Raw genomic sequence first — 21,191 nt, forward strand, 5'->3', positions numbered from 1 at the left:
AAGCTGTGAACAATCTCAAGCTCCTCACCATCCATCCTGATGCTGCCAATTCAATTGGTCCAGTGGTGAGAATCTTTGTCTTCTTGACATTGAGCCTCAATCCATATTGGAGGCTGCAGTCCTTGACACTCTGTCAATATTTATGCAATTGGAAGCACCATCATAGATGGAGAAGAGATTGGTGTTGTTAACAATTACAGCTTGCCAGAGGCTCACGGTTCGAATCCACCAGATGCTCTGCCGGGGAAGGAGGGACAATCTCCTCCTGTACCAGTCAGATCGGATTTGACGGTACACTCACACAAAAATAGAAAAAACAAAACAAAACAAAACAATTACAGCTTGCTCAGCTCCACAATCAACACTCTTAACACCAGCAGTCAGTAAATCGAAGACGAATTGCTCTGGGAAAATCTGCTGTCAGGGACCTCTCCAGCGTAGTGAAAAGCAATTAACATCAGTCTAGTGACTAAGGTGCACCTAATCCAGGCCATGGTCTTCACAATTACTTGCTGTACATCCGAAAGCTGGAGAATGACTAAGGATGACAGAAAAAGAATCAATGCCTTCAAATTGTGGTGCTGAAGAAGAGTCTTGAAAATACCATGGACTGCAAAGAAAACAAAATGCTTTTCTTGGAGAGGGTGAAACCAAGTTACTCCCTGGAGGCGAGGATTTTGAAGCTCCGTCTCACACACTTTGGACACATGGCCAGGAAAGGCTGGCCCTTGGAGAAGGACACATGACTGGAAGAGTGGGAGGACAGCGCAGGAGATGAAGACCCTGGATGAGAGGGACTGACACAGTAACTGGGACAATGGGGGTTGGTGTGTTGGAATTAGTCAGACTGGCTCAAGACAAGGCAGGCTTCAGAGCTGCAGCACATAGGGTCGCAGGAAACTTGACAGCACATAACACCAACACAAACCACAACAACTTATTATATGACAAAATTCTAGTTACATAACATTTTATAATACAGATTTCTAAAAATTGTAGTAGTAAAATTTCTAGCTAAAAATCTTTAATTTCATATTTAGAGCAGCTCTTCTGTCCCCCAAACAGATTAGACTTTTGTCAATTTTGGAGTTACTTCTGCCCACATCACCAATCTGAATTGTATGTTAAGAGTGTTGTTACTCTCTTGCGTTTGAGTCAGAAATAACCCATAGCTGATCCTCCAGCAAGTCTTCAGAGGCAGTTAATTGCACGGGAGGAGACTTCCCGACCTTCTCCCATGAAGTAGATGGTGAGCTAATTATAAGAAAGGGGTGCAGAAAGACCAGTAGACTAATCATGAACACTAGAGGGCTGAAACATTCTTTCTCTCAGCTGTCCATCAGTTTCTCTGACATTTGACAACTAAACACAGCTCTCTTGAACTTCCCTGAATAAGGGGGCTGGCCTTCCCTCAAAGGCATTCAGAGGAGGAGGAACCTGGACTTGCCTGTTTTCTCTGAAGTCATGTGAGGAATGGAGAGTGGTACCACCATGGTCAGCCTCTGCACCTCCATGATGGTGGCCTCTGTGTAGGGCATCTGGACCTTGTCAGTGAGGGAAGGGGCTCGGTTGAGACCAATGACTTTTTTTATTTCTTCATGAACCTTTTCTATACAGGAAGGGAAAGAAGAAGACAAAAGCAGAAGAGAGGTGAGACTGTCTTCCTATGCACCCTTCTGATCACCACTCACACAGCAATGCTAAGTTCATAGCATGTTTGATTGAGCCTCGGTGGAGCAAAACATTAATCAGAGACCTCACCTACAGACAGCTAGCCCCAGAGAGCAAGTGACATTGACTCTGTATGCAGATTAGAAGAGGTAGACAAAGAAGGCATTCTCAGGCTAGAGCACCCTGGACTATAATCTCTCATGTGACTGTTTACTGACCCCGCATGCAGACTGTTGTAGGTGTGGTAGCTCACGTAGCCCCCAAAGAATCTTGGCTTTTGGTATTGAATCTTTGTTTTAGTCCCTCCTCACTGTGTACTGGAGTAACTAACAGAATAAGGCAGAAGCGATGACATGCCATTTTTTTTAAAATTTTATTATTTGTGTGTACCGTCAAATCCGATCTGACTGGTACAGGAGGAGATTGTCCTTCCTTCCCCGGCAGAGCATCTGGTGGATTCGAACCGTGCGCCTCTGGGATTGTAGTGCAGCTTCTTGCCACTAGGCCACCAGAGCTCCCCGACATGCCATTTTTTAGTGTAGATTATAAAAGATATTGCAGTGTACCTATAATGTGTTACAGTAATAACAATTCTTTTTAAATGATGAAATTTGGAAATAATCTGCTATTCAGAAAGAGGTAAGTAATGCAAGTAGGCAAATCCTATCTAGGGCAGGCAGGATAATGACTTCCCAAAGGTTTACACACCTTAATCCTCTTACCTGGCAAGAGAGACTTTCTTTGCAGGTGTAAATTAAAGACCATGCAATGTGGAGCTTACCCTGGAGTATCTTGGTGGGCTCAGGTTAATCACATAGGTATGTGAAATCAGAAAATTGCTCCCAGTGTAGTTCAAAGTCAGAAAGAGATGTGATTACAGAAGAATGGAGAGGTAAGACTAAGAGATAAAGACAGATGCCTTTAAAGGTTGAGGGGAAAAGACATGAGGCAAAGACTGTGAGTGACCTCAACAAGGTGGACACCAGAAGGAAATGGATTTTTCTCTACAGCCTTCAGAAAGGAATGCAGTCTTGCCAACATCTTGATGTAGCCTAGTATGTGTCAAATTTCTAAATGATTGAACTGTAAGATCCTAAGTTCTTGCCACTAAATGTGTGATCACTCCTTACAGAAGCAATTGAAAATTAATATAGCACCCCTCCCTCCATTCATCCACATAAATTACATTCACTTGTGGTCACTTTGAGTTGTCTATGACTCCATGCATGTACCACCACCACCAACATAGAGAGGGCTCTGTGGGCCTGGTGGATAGGAAGTTATGCTACCAAATCAAAGGTGGGTGATTTTAATCTGTGGCATTCAGGTCTGGTTTTAATTGTTTTTTTTGTCAAACATTCTTCTAAGTGGTCTAACACTGGTCTGTCCACTTGCTGTACAGAAGTAACTTGTGGTTGCTGTGATGCTGAATGCTGTGACACTGATGCATCAAACGTGATAATGGTTACCCATGGTGGACAGTGTTTGCTGGAGCTCCCCGACTTAAAAAAGCTTGGAAGCAGGAGTGGCATTCACTTTTGAAATAGCTTGCCTTTCTGGAAACCCTATGAACTTGGAGAAATGACGAAAGTTAAACAAATGTTCAGGTCTTTTGTTCATAGCATCGCTATGAGTTATCTATGATTCGAAGGCACTTAACAACAACAATATTGGTGTTGACTAGTGGAACTAGTTATGTGACCCTGTGAGAGTCACAAAACTTCTTTGGACTTTTGTTCTCCATTTTAAAAAAAGGTGCATGAATTCAGACGATTCATTCAGCTCTGAAAATCTTGTCCTTCTCTAAAGATCTTTCTCTGCCACAAATTTCAGAACCAGACCTGGAGATATTTAAAGCAAGGCAAACAAGTTATCACATCAGTCTCACTGTTTTAAAAAAAAGGTCTTTCAACTCTCTGTGAGATGCAAGTATTTCCATTTTACTTTCAAGCCTGAAGATAGTGCTTAGTGCTAGCAGACCAGAATCAATGATGTTGTTGATCCTAATTGTGGCTTTATCTTAAAAGAAGGAAACATTTTTACCTTGAACATCAGGGTGCAATGACATATACAGAAGGCACCAAAGTATAGAGTTAGTTGTGGTATCAGTCCCAGCAATGAAGAGATCCCCAATAGTATAAAGCAAGTAATCTTCATTAAAACTACTGTTACTATTGATTTTCTTTTCTTCTTCCATGTGGAGAAGGTACATGTCTATGAAGTCCTGAGGGTTCTCTACATCCAGAGACTCTCGATGCTCTTTGATGATTTTTTTAAGAAAAATGGTCATATCTTTTTCAATTTGCCTTAATTCCTTAAATGGTCCAAAGGGAAGGTAATAAAGCCAAGAGCATATGTTTATTAGGAGAACTTGGTTGTTCAGACAGATTTCTAACCCTCGTGACATAAAATGAAGCATCTTCTTAAACTCACTGTTGGTGTAGTCAAAACGCTGGGAAAAACACATGGAGCAAATGATGTTGGAGATGGCATTGTGGACAATGGGGAAAGGGCTAAAGGGGTTTTCTCCATGCTTCTGCATTTCCTCTTTCACATATTTGAACTCTTCAATAATCTTGGGTTCCAAGCTCAGCTTTCCCAAGCCAAAATGACGAAGAGTTGAATGAGAGAACTTCCTCTGTTGTTTCCAGACTGGACCATAAGGTGCAAATACAATCCCTGCAAAAGGACAGCAAGAATGGAAGGTAAGAAAAAGCAATACTTGATAATTTGGAACAGAATCTACACAGGGTGTATTCTGGATTTCTCAAGCTATTTGTGTGAAATTCATAGATGGGGTCACAGATAAAGAACGCCTTTAAAAGACATGATCTATTCAATTAATATTTCTTAACAATACCATGTTCCAGGCATTGGGGTTCTGGAAATAAAACAGAAAGCAAAGAAAGAGCATACTATGGCTAAAGATTCTCATAAATTGTATTACTCTACAAATGCCTCACAATACTCAAATGGTCAACTGTGTCAAAGAATCTATAAGTTCCATTTTCTACTCTGGAAAGTTACACTTTTCTGCTCAAACTGATGCTGTTTGTTTTGTAAGACTACTCTGCAGGTATTGTCTTGTAACTTGCACTTGTCAGAATTTAGGAATTTTACTCGTGTTGAAACTTTGTTTTCTTTGTCAGACCCTGTTTCCCCTTTTATTGCTTTATTCCCTCACTTTGCTGAAATACATACTCTAGAAGTTATCTGAGAAGAGATGCACAGGAGGTAAATTACTTAAGATTGTGCATGCCTGGAAATGTAACATGTATTTATTCTAAGAATTTTTTTACAGCTTATTTATATGACCATGTCTACATGTTTAAGTAGGTGACACTGATCACATTCTTTTAGCTGTACAAACATTCTTACTCTCCTTTCCTCAGTGGATCTTTCCACGTTAACATATATTCACTGCCCTCTAAAGTTTCTATCGAATTTTTCAAGTTGCTGTTGTCAATTTGATACCACATAGACAGATCTTAAAAGAGTATAATGGTCAAGAAGACCTTTTTTTACTAGTTAAATTATTTCTTTTGAGAAGACTTAAGGGGATATTTTGGCTAAGGCTTAATGATTATCTTGGCATTAGTTCTAGAGTGCAGTGTTAGCTTAAAAGTTGGTATTTCTAGCCATTAGTTAGCCCCCTCTGGCCTCCAGCTACCTTAACTGCAGACATATGGTCTTGAAAATCATCAACAACTGTGACACTAAGAAAAGAGAGTGTGTGCTTCCCACACTCGCAAGCAAGACTTGAGACTGGAGCAAGACCCCGCTGAGAGCAAGACCAGAGTGAGATCCTGTTGGCAACACTCTGGTGATGGTGGTGGGAGACTGTGGCATTGCTGTGGAGAAATTGTGGTGAGGTATAACCAGAGGAGTTATGAGGCCACAAAAGTTAAAGGTTGGGCTGTTCTTACCAGATGATGGAAGGAAAAGCTGACTGCTGAACTGAAACCGGAGCCTGGACTAATTGAGGAATTGTGCCTTGGGATTGTTGTGCTAAAACTTGGACTTAAACTCGGTGATATTCCTTGCCTCCTTCACTCTATATATTACTTGCCTAATAAAATCTCAATCTCTGTACCACAACTGTGAGTAAAGTCTATGTGTCAACAATGAATAAATGAACCTCTTGCTGTTGGTGTGGCTCTAGTGGGACAGTGGGGCTGGGCTATGGGCTCTTTGTCTGATTTCTGCTTTGTGGTGGTGAAGGACTATGCTATTTTCACTCCCTCTGATCCTTTCAGAGAGATGCTCATGGCCTTGTGCCCCCATGTCCCATTTTCTGCTCTTTTTGAACAGAGGTTCATCTATCTCCCATTCATCCAGAAAGTCTGGAGTCCATGAGAATTTTACATTCTCGTTTCAATGTCTCCCCTCAACCCCTTTGATCAGGATTTTTTTCATACACTCTTGCATCAAAATGTTAAACATTTAACAGTAGCAAGGCACCGACCATTTCTTCTAGTTCCATGGCAAAGGAGACATACATACTATTAGCCACATATTTCAGATTCTCTTCCTGATACTGACTCGCCGTTGTTTGTTGCTCTGGGTACACACAGACCAATTGTTGTGCAATGGATAGTTTTTCCCTCAGAATTTTAATGGCATTGCTAAATTAGATGACTGAATCATAAAATATGTACTATCTTCAACATTGCTAGGCATTGGCAAATTGCTCTCCAAAGGAGACAAAAATAAAACCTAAGCCCACTGTTGCTGAGTCAATTCTGACTCACAGTGACTCATCTTTGGGTTTCTGAGGCTGTAAACCTTGATGGGAGCAGATGGCCTCACCTTTTTCTATGGAAATGCTGGTGGATTTAAACTGTCAATATTTTATGCCACTATGGTTTCAAAACAGAGTCCATAAAAATATACTCATTCATTCAGAAGTTGTAAATGTAAAGTTAATGGCATTTATCAATCTTCTTATAATTTGTGCTGTATATCTTAAGAAATCTTTTTCCATTCACATGACTCAACCTTACTTGCTGAAACTGAGGAGGACCTGAAGCACCTGCTGCAGAAGGTCAAACACTATAGTCTACAGAACGGATTGAAGCTCAACATCAAGAAGAGAAGGATTCTCACCATTGGGCCAACTGACAGCACCACGATAAATGGAGAAGAGATTGAGGGTGCTAACAATTACAGCTTGCTCAGGTCTACAATCAACAGTCTTGGCACCAGCAGTCAGAAAATCAAAAGATTAACTGCTTTGGGAAAAATATGCTGTCTGTCAGGGACCTCTCCAGAGTACTGAGAAGCTATGATTTCAGTCTAGAGACTAAGGTGTGCCTGATCAGAGAGCTGGACAATGATTAAGGATGAGAAAAGAAGAATAGATGTCTTTGAATTGCGGTGCTGGAGAAGAGTCTTGAACATACCACAGACTGCCAAGAAAGCAAATAGCTCTTCTTGGAGAGGGTTAAACCAAGTTTCTCTTTCGAGGCGAGGATTTTGAAGCTCTGTCTCACATACTCTGAGCATGTGGTCAGACAGGACCAGTTTTTGGAGGGTATAATGCTTGGGATCTCAATCTGCATCAGGATGGATGGTGAAGAGACTGAGATTGTTCACAGCTTCAGTCTGCTTGGCTCTACAGTCAACACTCTCAGCACCAGTAGCCAGGAAATGAGAAGACATATTCCCAGGAAAGTCTGCTGTTAGGGACCTCTCCAAAGTACTGAAGAGCAATGGTGTCTCTCTGGAGACTAAGGTGCGTCTGATACAGGCCATGGTCTTTGCTATCACCTGTTATGCATCAGAGAGTTGGACAAAGACTAAGGAGGATAGAAGGAGAATTGATGCCTTTGAGCTGTGGTGCTGGAGTATTGAGAGTACTTTGGACTGTTAGGAAAACAAACAGATTCATCCTGGAAAGGGTCAAACCGGGCTGCTCCTTGGAGGCAAGGATTCTGAGGCTCCGTCTAACATACTTTGGACATGTTGCAAGGAGGGACAGGTCCTTGGAGAGGGACATCATGCTTGGTAGTGTGGAGGGACAGTGCAGAAGGGGAAGGCCCCCTATGAGGTGGATTGATTCAGTGACTGGGATAATAGGGATGGGTGTATCAGAGATGGTGCGATTGGCACAGGGCAGAGCAGAGTTTAGGAACGTTGCACATAGGGTCACTATGAGTCGCAAGGGACTCGATGGCACACAACAACAACAACAACAACAACAATGCTTGGGAAGGGCAGAACAGAGCAGGCTTCAGAGCTGGTGTACACAGGGTCGCTATGAATCACAGGTGACTTGACAGCACCTAACAAGTACAGCAATTTGTCTCTAAACTACCTCAAGAGAGCTATAGGTTCTGGGGGGAGAATAGTCTGGGAGGTGTACTGCTAATTCAAACGTATTGCCTCTTTGGCAGTTAGATTTCACCAGGGGAATCAAGGTAAAATGACACACAATTAAAATTTTTATTTTATATTGGTTTGCTTACAAAGTTCACACACATTGTGCTTCATACAATCATTCCCATTTATTATGTTTTATAAACTAATCACCACTGGACTCTGCCTACCATTGTTGCTGTTTACCATCGAGTTGGAACCAACTCAGAGCTGACCCTCCAGCGGGTTTTCAGAAGGAATTAATCAAATGGGAGGAGACTGCTCATCTTTCTCCCACAGAGCAGCTGGTGGATTTGAACTGCGTGTCTTCAGGATTGCAGTACAGTTTTACCCTGTTTTGTTTGGGGTTTTTTTAAATACTAGTTTATTTACAAAATTTTAATACATTGATTTAGAGAACAGACTCTTCCAATTTCTCCTCACCCTCCCACTCATCAAATTCCACAACCCCATGATTAATACTCTCTCCCCCTGCACATCCTCATCCCTCTGCTTCCACCTCACGCCCCGCCCCACCTCCCTTGGGTACTTATACTCATTCTACAATAAAAGTTTTACACAATATTTGTCCTTGTGGGACTGAACTAGTGCATCCAATATAATGATCTCGACACCCTTTACTCCTACGTGCTGGGTCGTATTCCATTGTGTGAATGTGCTTTAATATCTCAATCCATTAATTTGTTGGACATCTGGGCTGTTTCTATGTTTTTTAAGGGTAATATCTCCCCAGATCTTTCACATTTTCTTTATCCCCTCTCTCTACCCACCAAATTGTGCAAACCTGTGATTTTGCCCCAACCCATTCCTCACCCTTCTGCTCCCACCTCTTCCCCACATGGATCCCCATACATATTTTATTAGTTATTCTTGTATTTTTACAATAATACTCTTATGCAGTATTTGCCCTTATGAGACTGAGTTAGTTCACTCAAAACAATGCTCTCCAGTCTCACCCAAGTTATGTAGTGTTTTTCAAAATCAGTTCATCTGAGTGTTACATAGTATTCCATTATGTGAATGGACCACAGTTTCTCAATCCATTCAATTGTGGTTGGACATCTGGGCTGTTTCCACAGTCTTGTGATGGTGAATAACAGTAATATGCACATTGGTGTAAAAATCTCTGTTTGTGTCTCAGTTCTAATTTCCCTGGCTCTTCCTTTTTGATTGTTGCTTAACTCTAGGTTTCTGTCTTTGTTATGACTCAAGTTAAGTCTGGTCTCTGGTTGGATGACAAAACTGATCAATCCCCACATTAGCATTCTACACATTTCATTTGCATAGTCTTACCTGAAAGGTGCCATTTATCTTATTTACATTATTATCAAACTATCCAATTCCTTTGGTAAACCACAAACACCTCACATTTGCTAGGTCCTACTCATGTGGTGAGAATGACAAAGCCATGCCTTAAAATAGCAATAGTTCACTGTGTTGCATTCACCACTGTATCAAAATGCACCATCCTTAAGGAGTTAAACTCCTAACCCAAAGGCCAGACTTCTATGGCAGTTCAAGTTCACCACCTTGAGAGAGAGAGGAGCAATCGCTAACTGGGCAATTGATAGCCCTAAAAATCCACTGGAGGGTTTGCTATGAGCTGGGTCCAATTCAGCTCAAAGTTTGAGTTTGGTTTGTTTTGTCAGATAAACTCTATTAACTTTTGAGTTGTGAGTGATTATTACAATGAATCATGGAATAGTAATAGTAGTGAATCCTGTGGGAAGGATGGTTGGTACCAGAGTAGTTCGTAGAGGGTTCTGGATTGAGAAACTTGGGGACATGTCTGACACATTAGGCTGTTAATGAGTTTTTCCCTCCTTGTGAAACTAGAGGAGGTCAGATGTTGCTGCCTCACTGTTCACACAGCTTTCACAATGGATCTGTCAATTTCTTATATTTATGTCCATTCTTGCTGCATGCTGATAAATATAAATCTCTATCTTTCTATGTTATGTATATTCAAATTTAGAATTATATCTTCTTCATTAAAAAATAAAGAGGAAGGATATTTTATAATGCCTTTTCTTACACCTAACAATGAAGTTAGATGTAAAGTACATTTGTATATGTTGTTGCTGCTATGTGTCGTCAAGTCGCCTGCGACTCATAGTGACCCTGTCTACAACAACCCTAAACCCTGCCCTATCCTGTGCCAATCTTATTGTCTCTGACACACCTACCCCCATTACCCTAGTTACTAAATCAATCCATCTCACTGAGTGTCTTCCTCTCTTGTGCTGTCCGTCTACCCTCCCATGCATGACGTCCAAGGACTGGTCTCTCCTTGCAACATGTCCAATGTATGTCAGATGAGGCTTCAGAATCCTTCCTTCTAAGGAGCAGCCTGGTTTAACCCTCTCCAGAACGAACCTGTTCATTCTCTTAGCAGTCCATGGTATATTCAACACTCTTCTCCAACACTACAGCTCAAAGGCATCAATTCACCTTTTACCATCCGTAGTCATTGGACAGCTCTCTCATGCATAGCTAGTGATTGCAAAGACCATGGCCTGTATCAGGCACACCGTAGTCTCCAGACTGACATCATTGTTCTTCATTACTTTGGAGAGGTTTCTGACAGCAGATTTTGCCAACATGTTTTAATTACCTGGATGCTGGTGCCAAGAATGTTGACTATAGAGCCAAGCAAACTGAAGATGTTATCAATCTCAATGTCTTCACCATCCATCCCGATGCCACTAATCTGCCCAGTGGTGAGAATCTTTGTTTTCTCAATGTTGAGCTTCAATCTATATATATTAAAAGATGCAATCCTGACCTTCTGCAGCAAGCACTTTAGGTCTTCCTCCGTCTCAGCAAGCAGGGTTGTGTCATCTGCATAATGCATATTGTTTATGAGTCTTCCTCCAATCCTGATGACACATTTCTCCTCAGAGAGTCCAGCGTCCCGGATAATCTGTTCTGCATGTAGATTGAAAATGTATTGAGATAGGACACATCCCTGGCATATGCTCTTCCCAATTTTGAACCATGCAGTGTTCCCTTGCTCAGTTCTGACAAATGCCTTCTGGTCCATCCAAGTATAGGTTTTACAGAAGCAGGATCAAGTGTTCTGGGATTCCTTTTCTTCTCAGAGTTAGCCACAGTTTATTGTCAAAAACACAGTCAAATGCTTTTGCATAGTCAACATTTTGTATATAGCTTTAGAAATATAGTATATTTTATAGATAGCTTTTTTTAGGGATTTTTTTTTATTAATTTTTTTTACAGAGGTTTTGGATTTCTATTCATTCATTGCCGCAATTTTCTCCCTTCCCACCCCTCCCCACCAGCTCGCTTCCCCCTCCGAAGAGAGAAAAAAGAAAAGAAAGTCCTTCAATAGTATACAATTGCTTTTTAAAAAATAATTCTCTAAGAAATTACCTTTCCTTTCTTCCAATTTAAACTATTCTGTACCCTTATGTTTGAAGCCTATCTCTTGAAAAATAACATAAAATTGAAGTTTAAAAAAATTCATTCTGATAATCTCCCTTTTAAGCAATAAGTTTAGTCTATTTGTATTTAATATGATTACAAATTTATTTTTAACATCTTATTTTGTACTTTCTCCTTGTCCCTTCTGTGTTTCTTTCCCATCTCCCTCCCTTCTCTCTTTCCTATCTCTTCTGGACCTTTATACGCATTTTTCTCTTACCTTTTCTTAGGTTGAGAGGAATGGTAAATTCTCACACTTACAGTTTTAACATGTATACTTAGAGTCTGGTTCAGTTGTCAGAAAACTACAGTCCAGAGGTCAAACATACGTTATTGCCCCATTTCTTAATTACCCAAGGTGAGAAGAGTTTTTACATTAAAAATGGCTAAAAGGAAATTAAAGAGGGAAAATGAGTAACATGTGACACGTGAAAATTACATACAATTCAAATTTCAGTGTTTGTAAATGGAGTTCAAGCGAACACCATCAACAAACCATGTGCTGTATGGGTTCTTCCGCACTAAAATGGCAGAGTACAGTGGCTGCAGCAGAGAAGTATAACGGATTTTCTGCTATGCTCCTAGACAAGACAGACCAATGTCTTTCTTTCTTGTGCTGGCAGCCTGATTTGCTGTTTGTTCTTTGTCTAATGTACACTAGTACTACTACTAATAAATCCCATCAAGAGTCCTGTCTTTTCAAAAGTTCTGCCTCCATCTAGAGGCAACCTTTGATCTTGTATGGTACAAACACATTCTTACCTTGGAGATCATTAAAACCCAAGACTCTCCAGAACCTTTCATTTTCTACAAAAGTGAGGTTTTGACAAAGAACCAGTCTACCTCTACTTTACATGCACTTGAAACAAAACCCCAGATTGGCTTAATCCTGTGTCCCATGAGAGATGGTATATCCACTTCCTGAGTCCTTCTAAGCTATTACAAAGCAAACTGCCTTTACCCCCAAGTTTTCCCCATTCTGAAATAGCAGCTGCCAAGCTTATTCACTTTTTATCTTCACCCACACTGGTGCAGGGTTGCAGGTACCTCATTTCAACATGGAAGGGGGGAAAATGCTCCTGTTAAAAGGCCTTCTGATTTGCTGTATGACAAAACGAGGAATAGAAATTTCTTTCTTTATTCATTCCAGAAACCAGAACTTTTTCTCTGTTTAAGAAAAGCCTCATAAGCTATTTCCTAGGCAATCGCAGTTTGGTCACCACTCTTCCTGCCTTTCACCAGGACCAAGCCTTTTGCTGTCGAGTCTCAGGAGGCTGAGTGTGTGGTTTCCTTTATGTTTAGACCGGTATGATCTGTCACACAAAGGAGACCTGGTGGCATTACAGTAAAGGCTTTCAGCTCCTAATAAAAATGTTGGCAATTCAAACACACCACAGAAGAAACATGAGGCAGTCTTCCACCAAATTTACAATGCTGGACATCTGTAGCAGTTCTAGTCTGCCATAAGAACACTATGGGTTCAAATCACATTCTATGAGTAAGAATGTGATGGCAGTGGGCTTGTTTCCTGAACTCATATTGCTTTAGGTTTTACACTAACTTAATTACACTTTCACTATTTATCATTGCTTGTTCAGAATTCTATCATTCTATCCCCAGCCTCATTTCTTCCACCAAGTCTATATTTTCCGGCTACTGATCCTTCCTCCTGGTTCCCAACTTTCCCATTCCAGTCACTCGTTATTATTAATGCATCTTCTGACTGCAACAGTTGATAGAAATCATCTGTTTCCTCTTGTTTGGCTTTGGTTATGGGTACATAAATTTGAATGATGGTGGTATTAATAGGTCTTCCTTGTATATGTATGGATATTATCCTGTCACTCACAATATTACACTTCAAGACGGATCTAGAAATAGCCTTTTTATCTGTGAAAGTGATCCCATTTTTTCCCTCACCTTTTCATCATTTAAGATACCCTACGTGACATTTCTGTTTTGCCCTACATCCTAGTTTATTGGCAGTTTTCCTTTGGTTAGGAACAGGGCATGGTCTTTGCTATCACTTGTTATGCATCAGAGAGTTGGACAATGACTAAGGATGATAGAAGAATTGATGCTTTTGAGCTGTGGTGCTGAAGAAGAGTATTGAGGGTACCATGGACTGCTTGGAAAACAAACAGATTCATCCTGGAAAGGGTTAAACTGGGCGGTTCCTTGGAAGCAAGGATACTGAGGCTTCATCTAACATACTTTGGACATGTTGTAAGGAGGGACCAGTCCTTGGAGAGGGACATCATGCTTGGGAGGGTGTAGGGACAGTGCAGGAGGGGAAGGCCCTCTATGAGGTGGATTGATTCAGTGACTGGGGTAATCAGGATGGGTGTATTTGAGACAGTGTGATTGGCACAGGACAGAACAGAGTTTAGGGCTATTGTACATAAGGTCGCTATGAGTCACAAGCAACTCAACGGCACATAACAACAATCTTCAGTCTGTTTCATCTATTTACCACCTCTATACATATTTATAGTTTACAGTCTAGAAATAGTCTCATCTTATTATTGTAAGGTGCCATCGAGTCAAGTATGATACATAGTGACCCTATGAACAGCCAACCTGAACTTGGCTCTATACTATGCCATCCTGTCCTTCTCTGACACACTAAAGCCCATTACTGAAGTCACCGTGTCAATCCATCCTTTGTTGATGCTCAATATTTCCAACCATGATGTCCCTATATGTAGTTTCATCTAGTTGCATATACAAAGTATTAAAGAGGAAGCTTTGCTATATTTGCTTCCAAGCAGCACTCTAGCTGCACTTTTAAAGATTTTTTTTTTCCTGTTTGATCTTTTGGCAGTTCATGGGATATGCAGTACTCTTTTCCAAACCACAACTCAAAGACATTGATTATTCCTCTACCATCCATTTTCAGTATCCAGCTCTCCAATGCATAGCAGGTGCAGAGCCTGAATCAAGTGCACCTTAGTCTTCAAAGTGACATCATTGCATCTTAGTCTTCAAACTGACATCATTGCTCTTCAGCACTTTGGAGAGGTCTCTGATAGTAGATTTTCCCAATTCAATCTGTCTCCTGATTTCCTGACGGCTGGTACCAAGGGTGTTGACTGTTGATCCAAGCAAGATAAAATCTTTGGTAGCTTCAATCCCTTCTCCAACTATCATAGTGTTTATTGTTGGTTCTATAGTGAAGACTTTGGTTTTTTTGATTGTGAGATGCAATCCACACTGAAGGCTTTAGTCCTTGATCTTCTGCAGCAGGCATTTCATATCCTCCTCACTTTCAGCAAGCAAAGTTGTGTCATCTGCATAAGGCAGACTGCTGATGAGTCTTCCTCCAAGCCTGATGGCACATTCTTCTACATAGAGTCCAGCTTCATGAATCATTTGCTCGGCATACAGATTGAATAGATAACGGAGAAATGATACAACCCTGACATACACCATTCCTGATGTTTGGTTCAGACAACAGCTTCTTGGTCTAGGAATAGATTCTTTACGAGCACAATCAAGTGTTCTGGGATTCCCATTCTTCTCAAAGTTAGCCATAATTTATTATGATCCACACAGTTAAATGCCTATGCATAGTCAGTCAAAACACAAATAAACACTCTTCTGGTATTCTCTGCTTTCATCCAGTATCATCTAACATTAGCAAAGAAATCTCATCTAGCAAAAGCTTGTTTTATTTTGTTTTTAAACGGCACCAACAGTATTTATTGGTGGCTATAGAGAGAGAAGGGAAAGATGTTAGCTCCTACTTCCGACTGGCCTTCCAATCTTTGGCTGTTAACTCCAAAAAGTAGCAAAGGCTTTTTTCTCTGTCAGTTTTCCAACATTTATTTAGCATCTTCTTGTGTCAGATACCATTGTTTTTTGGTACCACCAAGTTGGGTACAACTCAAAGCAATCCTATGAACAACAGATCTGAACCTAGTCCTATCCTGTGTCATCTTCATCACCTCTGACACACTTGAGCCCACTGCTGAACTCTTGTCAGATACTGTGAGTAGTTAAATTTCAAAGGTATAGTTCCTGTTCTCAATATTCCTACAGTAAGGACCTTGGTAAAAACAAACCCATTTCAATTCACTGCTGCATGATGACACTTCAATGTAAAAGAAGAGAAAGAGAACTGTGTCAACAAGGGAAAAAGAAAACTTTTTAAAAGATAGGGCATCTGCCTGAGATTTGTGGGTAAGGATATGTTAAGGGTATCTTGGGCAAATAAAGTACTCCAGCAGGCAAAGAAAATGTTTCAAAACAGGCCAAATTCTCTTCAAGAAGACTGGATTTTAGGTAAGGCAAGAGAGTGGAGGAACTTTCTTAGAAACAGAGATTCAAGAACTTTTGTGGATGAGTTGATAGGAAAGAAACACAAGCGAGAATATGTGACCCAAGAGTTGGTGCCTGAGTGACAGGAATAAGAAGGTGGGCACAATGAATGGCCTTCAGTGCACATCTTCTGAATGCCTGTGTTGGCCACAACTTTCAGATGCACGGGAAGTAACTGAATCAGGATCCACTTCAGTCTTTAAAAGATATCTATGATCTTCAGCATCCTGGATTTTCCCAATTCAATGCATCTTTTGACTTCTTGACTGCTGCTACCATTGGTGTTGATTGTAGTTTCAAATGAAATTATTGGCAACTTCAATCTTTTCACCATTTATCATGATGATGGCTATTAGGCCACTTAGACTCACTGTTCTCAAATAAACTTATAGTTGAACTTCAAGAGGCTGTAAATTGTACAAAAACGATCGCCCATATTTCTCCTGCAGAGCTGCTGGTGGATTTGAGTCCCCAGAGAGGAAGTACCTTTGGTTTTACATAATACTTGCTGCAGAATACTTTCCTTAAGCAAGAACAAACAAAACCCAGCATCCACTGATGTTGAGTCAGTTCTGACCCGTGGTGACTACAGGTGCTACAGAGCTGAGTTGTTCCACGGGATCTTCTCAGCTGCAACTTTTACACAAGCAGATTGTCAGACCTTTATTATTCTACAGTTCTTCAGTGCCGCTGCGTGAGCTCAAACTGTCCACCTGTAGGTTAACAGATTAGCACTACTTGTGCCACCCACAGAATTTTTCCTATAGAAAGGAAGAATCTAAGATTACCTTATTAGATTTTTGATCAAAGGACATAGCTACCATGTAGTATTTTGACAAACACATCTCTAATTCATATCTTCAAAAGATCTACGAGACAGACACACAACACTAATCACAGTTATGTGCTAAGTGCCTCAATAGGTACATGCATGCACACATCTCTAGATTTCTAATTTTCCTGCTCTTTACCGTGCAATGGGGTCACCATGGTTGACAAGAGAAACATTCCAGTTGGGAGGGGGGAGTGGTATAAGGTAAATACTTAGTCTGGGAAAACAACTATGATAGCCCAAGGCAGAAGCTTGGCAGGAATAAGTTTCGAGTATGGAGAGGTTAGTGCAGGAATCGGGCAAGGTTCTGACCTGTTGTTCACAGGATTGTTATGAGTCACAGCTGAATTGACAACACACAACAACATAGGAGCGGGAGCTCTGTGGTGGTGCAGTCCATGGAGAGTTGTGCTGCTAACCCCAGGTGGCACCTCTCTGGTGATTCAAATCCCCCAGTGGCGGCAATCCTCTCCCGTGCAATGTACAGTCTCTGAAAACTCACGGAAAAGTCAGCTATGAGTTGGTTCCAATTCGGAAGCAATAAGTGTTGAGAAGGCAGAAGATCAAATTGAAGTGGACAGTAATTAAGGAGAGGAGAAAAATATAAAGTCAGAAAAGCAGGAATGGGCTAGCTGCTTTAGTGCAGGGTAGGTTAAGTACAGAGTTTGGAGGCAACTGGTTTTAGCAAGGGAGTGACATAAGTTTGAAGAATCATTTTAAGGATTTTTATTTACTTTGGGTAAATAGAATCTGGTGACCTTGTGGCATGAAGCTGCACTGCAATCCCAAAGGCACTCGGTTCAAATCTACCAGCTACTCCAAGTGAGATAGATAAACATCCTTCTGTGTGATTTACTTGCCTCTGAAAACCTGCTGGAGGGTCAGCTATGAGTTGGTTCAGACTCGAAGGCACACAACAATATTTACTTTGGTCACCATTAATTAAAGTGGAGGGCAGTGGTTTTTATTTCTTTTTAATTTTTATTTATTTATTTTGCTTTTGGCTTCTGTGTACATAAAGGATTTGAGTGGAAACAGGCAGGCTAGTTAAGAGGCTTCTGAAGTACAGGGAAATGGTGGAGGCTGGGATAAGAATGCTAGCAGTGGATTTGAGGAGAGGTGGACAGACGCAGCACTTTATATGTAGTTACCAGGCCCCACCAATTTTCCAGAAGTAGATTACCAGAACTTTCTTTTGAGGTGCTTCTAGGAAGACTCAAACCTCTAACCTTTGCATTACTCAGGGACTCTTATACTTGTCAAGCAAATAAGACTTGCTGACCGACTAGAATGAAAGCATGTCAGGGCACTCTTTCTCAAAAGAGGTAACATCTAAATACAATCTTAAAAACCACAACAGAGTGCTCCAGGCATCCAAGAGACTAGATTTAAAAAAAAAATAATAGAGGTTGGGTTACAAACTGTTAGTATGTTTATTCCCCAGTATGATTAAGTATGATTATTGTTGTTATGTGTTGTCGAGTCACCTGTGATTCATAGCAATCCTATGCAACATAGCTCTGGACACTGCCCTATCCTAAGCCAATCTCATGTCTCTTGTACACCTATCCCCATTCCCCCAGTTACTGTGTGGATCCATCTCTTCCAGGGCTGTTGTCTTCTTCTCCTGCACTGTCCCTCCACCCTTCCAAACATCATGTCCAAGAACAGATCCTGCCTGACGACATGTCCAAAGTATGTGAGAAAAAACTTTAAAATCCTTGTTGCCAAGGAGCAACTTGGTTTAACTGTGTCTCCAGAATAGACCTGTTTGTTCTCTGGGCAGTCCATGGTATGTTCAATACTCTTCTCAGCATAAAGCAAAGGCATAAATTCTTCTTTTATCCTCTTTTGTCACTGTCCAGCTCTCTGATGCATAGCAAGTAACTGCAAAGACCAGGCCTGGATCTAGCACACCTTAGTCTCTAGACTGACATTATTGCTGTTTAGCATTCTTGAGAGTTTCTTGACCGCAGATTTTCCTATTACTGACTTAAAATTCTGATGGAAAATTCTGGCATTATTATTGTTGTTAGGTGCCCTCCAATAACCTATGATTGGCTCCCAGTGACTCCATGACTGACAGCCCTGAACCTTGCCCTGTCTTGCGGCATCATCAGGATCTCCCACGTGCTTGACCCCACTGGTAGTCACTGGGTCAATCTACCTTGTTGAAGGTCTTCCTCTCTTTCTCTGACTCTCCACCTTTCCTAGCATGATCTCTTCTTTCGACAACATGCCCAAAGTATGTGAGATTAATTTTCACTATACTTGTCGCTCAGGGAGCACCCTGGTTGCCCTTCTTCCAAGAGAGACTTGTTTGGATCTCTTTATGGTACATTCCAGAAAGACAAAGTAGCAGTTCATTTATGATAGTATTTATTGCATTCTACAATGTGTCAGGCAGTGCAGACAATGACTCTGTCCTAGAAAGTAGTATAGTGGTAGAGACATATCCAAACCAAAAACTGCAAATTTATGTGTGACCTCAATTTTGGTAAGTTCAATGAAAGAAAAGTACATTGCGCAATGAGAGTTAGTGAGTCTAACAAGGGAGGCTAACCTCCTTGAAAGGAAAAGAAAACACATTCAAACTGATAACTGATTGTACAGAAGGTGACCCATACGAAGAAATTTGGGACCTAGGCCAGGGAAAGGGCAAAGTAGAGTAAGGACTAGAGGAGGAGGAAAAAAGAGTCAACTAAAGTGTAAAGGGTTTTCTAATATACAGAACTACTTCATTCATATTCCCACAAGCAGAAATCACACTGATTTGACTTTGCAAATGGGGCTCCTTAGGTAATCTGGTGGCTCAGTGGTAAGGAGTTGCACTGCCAGCCCTAAGGCAAGTGGTTTGAATCCACCAGTATCTTTGTTAGAGAGGAAGGAAAAAAAAAGAGCAACCTCTTCCCTGTCTCTGAAAACCCACTCGACTGTGAGCTACAGGTTAGTTTCCAAGCTCCTGATTTTGTTTTCTGGACTTTTAATCTTACATGAAAAGATCTCCTTAAACTAGTTTTAAAACCATATTTTATTGTCTTTTAGGTGCATGTTTACACAGTAGATTGGGTGGCTCTTTAACAATTTCTTTTTTTAATATTTTAATTTATTTAATTTTCATTTCAATGAACATCTACAGAGATTTTGGAATTCCATTCATTTATTGTTGCACCCTTCTCCCCGCCCACCCCACCTCACCCCCCCCTTTGCTCCTCTCCCTGAAAAGCAAAAGAAAAACTCCCTCATTGGTACACAATCCCCCCCCGCACCTCCCCCAATCCCACCCCCAACCCCAAATATAATACAAATTGTTGTGTGGCTATGGTTTTTACAATGTGTCAGCATATTCTCATTATTTCCATTCTGTTTCCACAGATTTCTACTTCCCTTCTCCTCTGTGCCTTCTCATTTTGCTTTTAGGTAAAAATGCTGACTATAGTCTCAAACCAAGTAATCATATTTAAAGGGGCACATTATTCACTGATGATAATATTTCTTTTAAGTCTATCTACTATTTGGCTGAAGTTTTCATAAACTCAAAAAGTGAAAGAGTGTTCCCTCTCTCTTTCCAAAATGGCCAGAATTTCTCCCCGTGCCATAGCTTGAAGAGGGAAGCCAAAGCTCTGGAATGGAGAAAATATTATTGAAGGACTACATGCCTTTTGCATTATACTTCTATCTAGGCTCCCCAGCGGTTTGCCTACCTGTGATCTAGCACTCTGAACGAGTCATGAATGCATTGCTGTTTGATGGGATCTTAGATCTAACAACACTAGGTGCAGCTGTGGGCAGAAAGGCGCGCGCCTGCCTATAGTAGCAGCGGTTGGAACCGCATCCCAGCGCACCTGGCACCCCATCCTCTGCCTCACACTTTCACCCGGCCCGCGACTCCCACGCCTGCTGAGGCCGAGGCCCCTCTCACCCTTCTCCTTGGTTATGATGGAGATGAGCGGCACCCGAGGGCGGTCGCTGAAGACCTCAGCCTGCTGCACCAGCGCCTCGCGCACGCTGTGGAAGTCGTTGAGGACCACCACCTGGTAGTGGCCGATGAAGAAGCTGAAGATGTTGCCATACTGGCGAGCCAGATGGGCTAGGAGCACCTGCGGGCACAGGGCTGTGGGCTTCATCCCAGCGGCCTTGGAGTGGCGATACAGCCAGCTCCACCGCTGGAGGAAAGGTGGTAGCAGCACATAGCCCAAGTTGCCCACCAGCGGCCAAGGCGTGGGCCCCGGCGGGGAGCCCTGCGCGCGGTGCCGCCGCAGCCAGCTCCAGCCGAGCAGCGCGGCCAGGCCGAGCAGCAGCAGTGACCCGCCCGTGGGGTCCAGGCGCAGCAGCCCCAGGGGCGCGCGCACAAAGCTAGCAGGCCAAGGAAGCTCCTCGGTGGGGCGCTGCGGCAGCCCGGGGGAATCCATGGCCAGTGGGCCGGCGTCCTCACCCGCAGGCGGAGAACCCTGTTTTGTGCCAGCCAGTCCAGCAGACTCTTGACTACGAGACGCGCGGGCAGACGTCAACCCCCGCCCTGCCGTCTACAGCCATCACCGCGCAGGCA

General features: G+C 41.9%; 1 protein-coding gene across 1 annotated transcript in view; it reads right to left on the reverse strand.

The window, feature by feature from the left end:
- The window catches only part of LOC102843731 (cytochrome P450 2U1-like), a 24,711-nt gene extending 3,642 nt beyond the window's left edge, over window positions 1-21,069 (reverse strand). Inside the window, exons 1-3 of the mRNA XM_006881104.1 lie at window positions 20,565-21,069; window positions 3,715-4,350; window positions 1,448-1,609 (exon numbers count right to left, since the gene is read on the reverse strand). Coding sequence (XP_006881166.1) covers window positions 1,448-1,609; window positions 3,715-4,350; window positions 20,565-21,054 — 1,288 coding nt within the window. The 5' untranslated portion in view covers window positions 21,055-21,069. The remainder of the gene's footprint in view (window positions 1-1,447; window positions 1,610-3,714; window positions 4,351-20,564) is intronic.
- Between the last annotated feature and the right edge of the window lie 122 nt (window positions 21,070-21,191).

The sequence above is a fragment of the Elephantulus edwardii genome, unplaced genomic scaffold (genome assembly GCF_000299155.1).
Source record: "Elephantulus edwardii isolate Elephantulus edwardi_28Jun2011 unplaced genomic scaffold, EleEdw1.0 scaffold00012, whole genome shotgun sequence".
NCBI classification, from domain to species: Eukaryota; Metazoa; Chordata; class Mammalia; order Macroscelidea; family Macroscelididae; genus Elephantulus; species Elephantulus edwardii.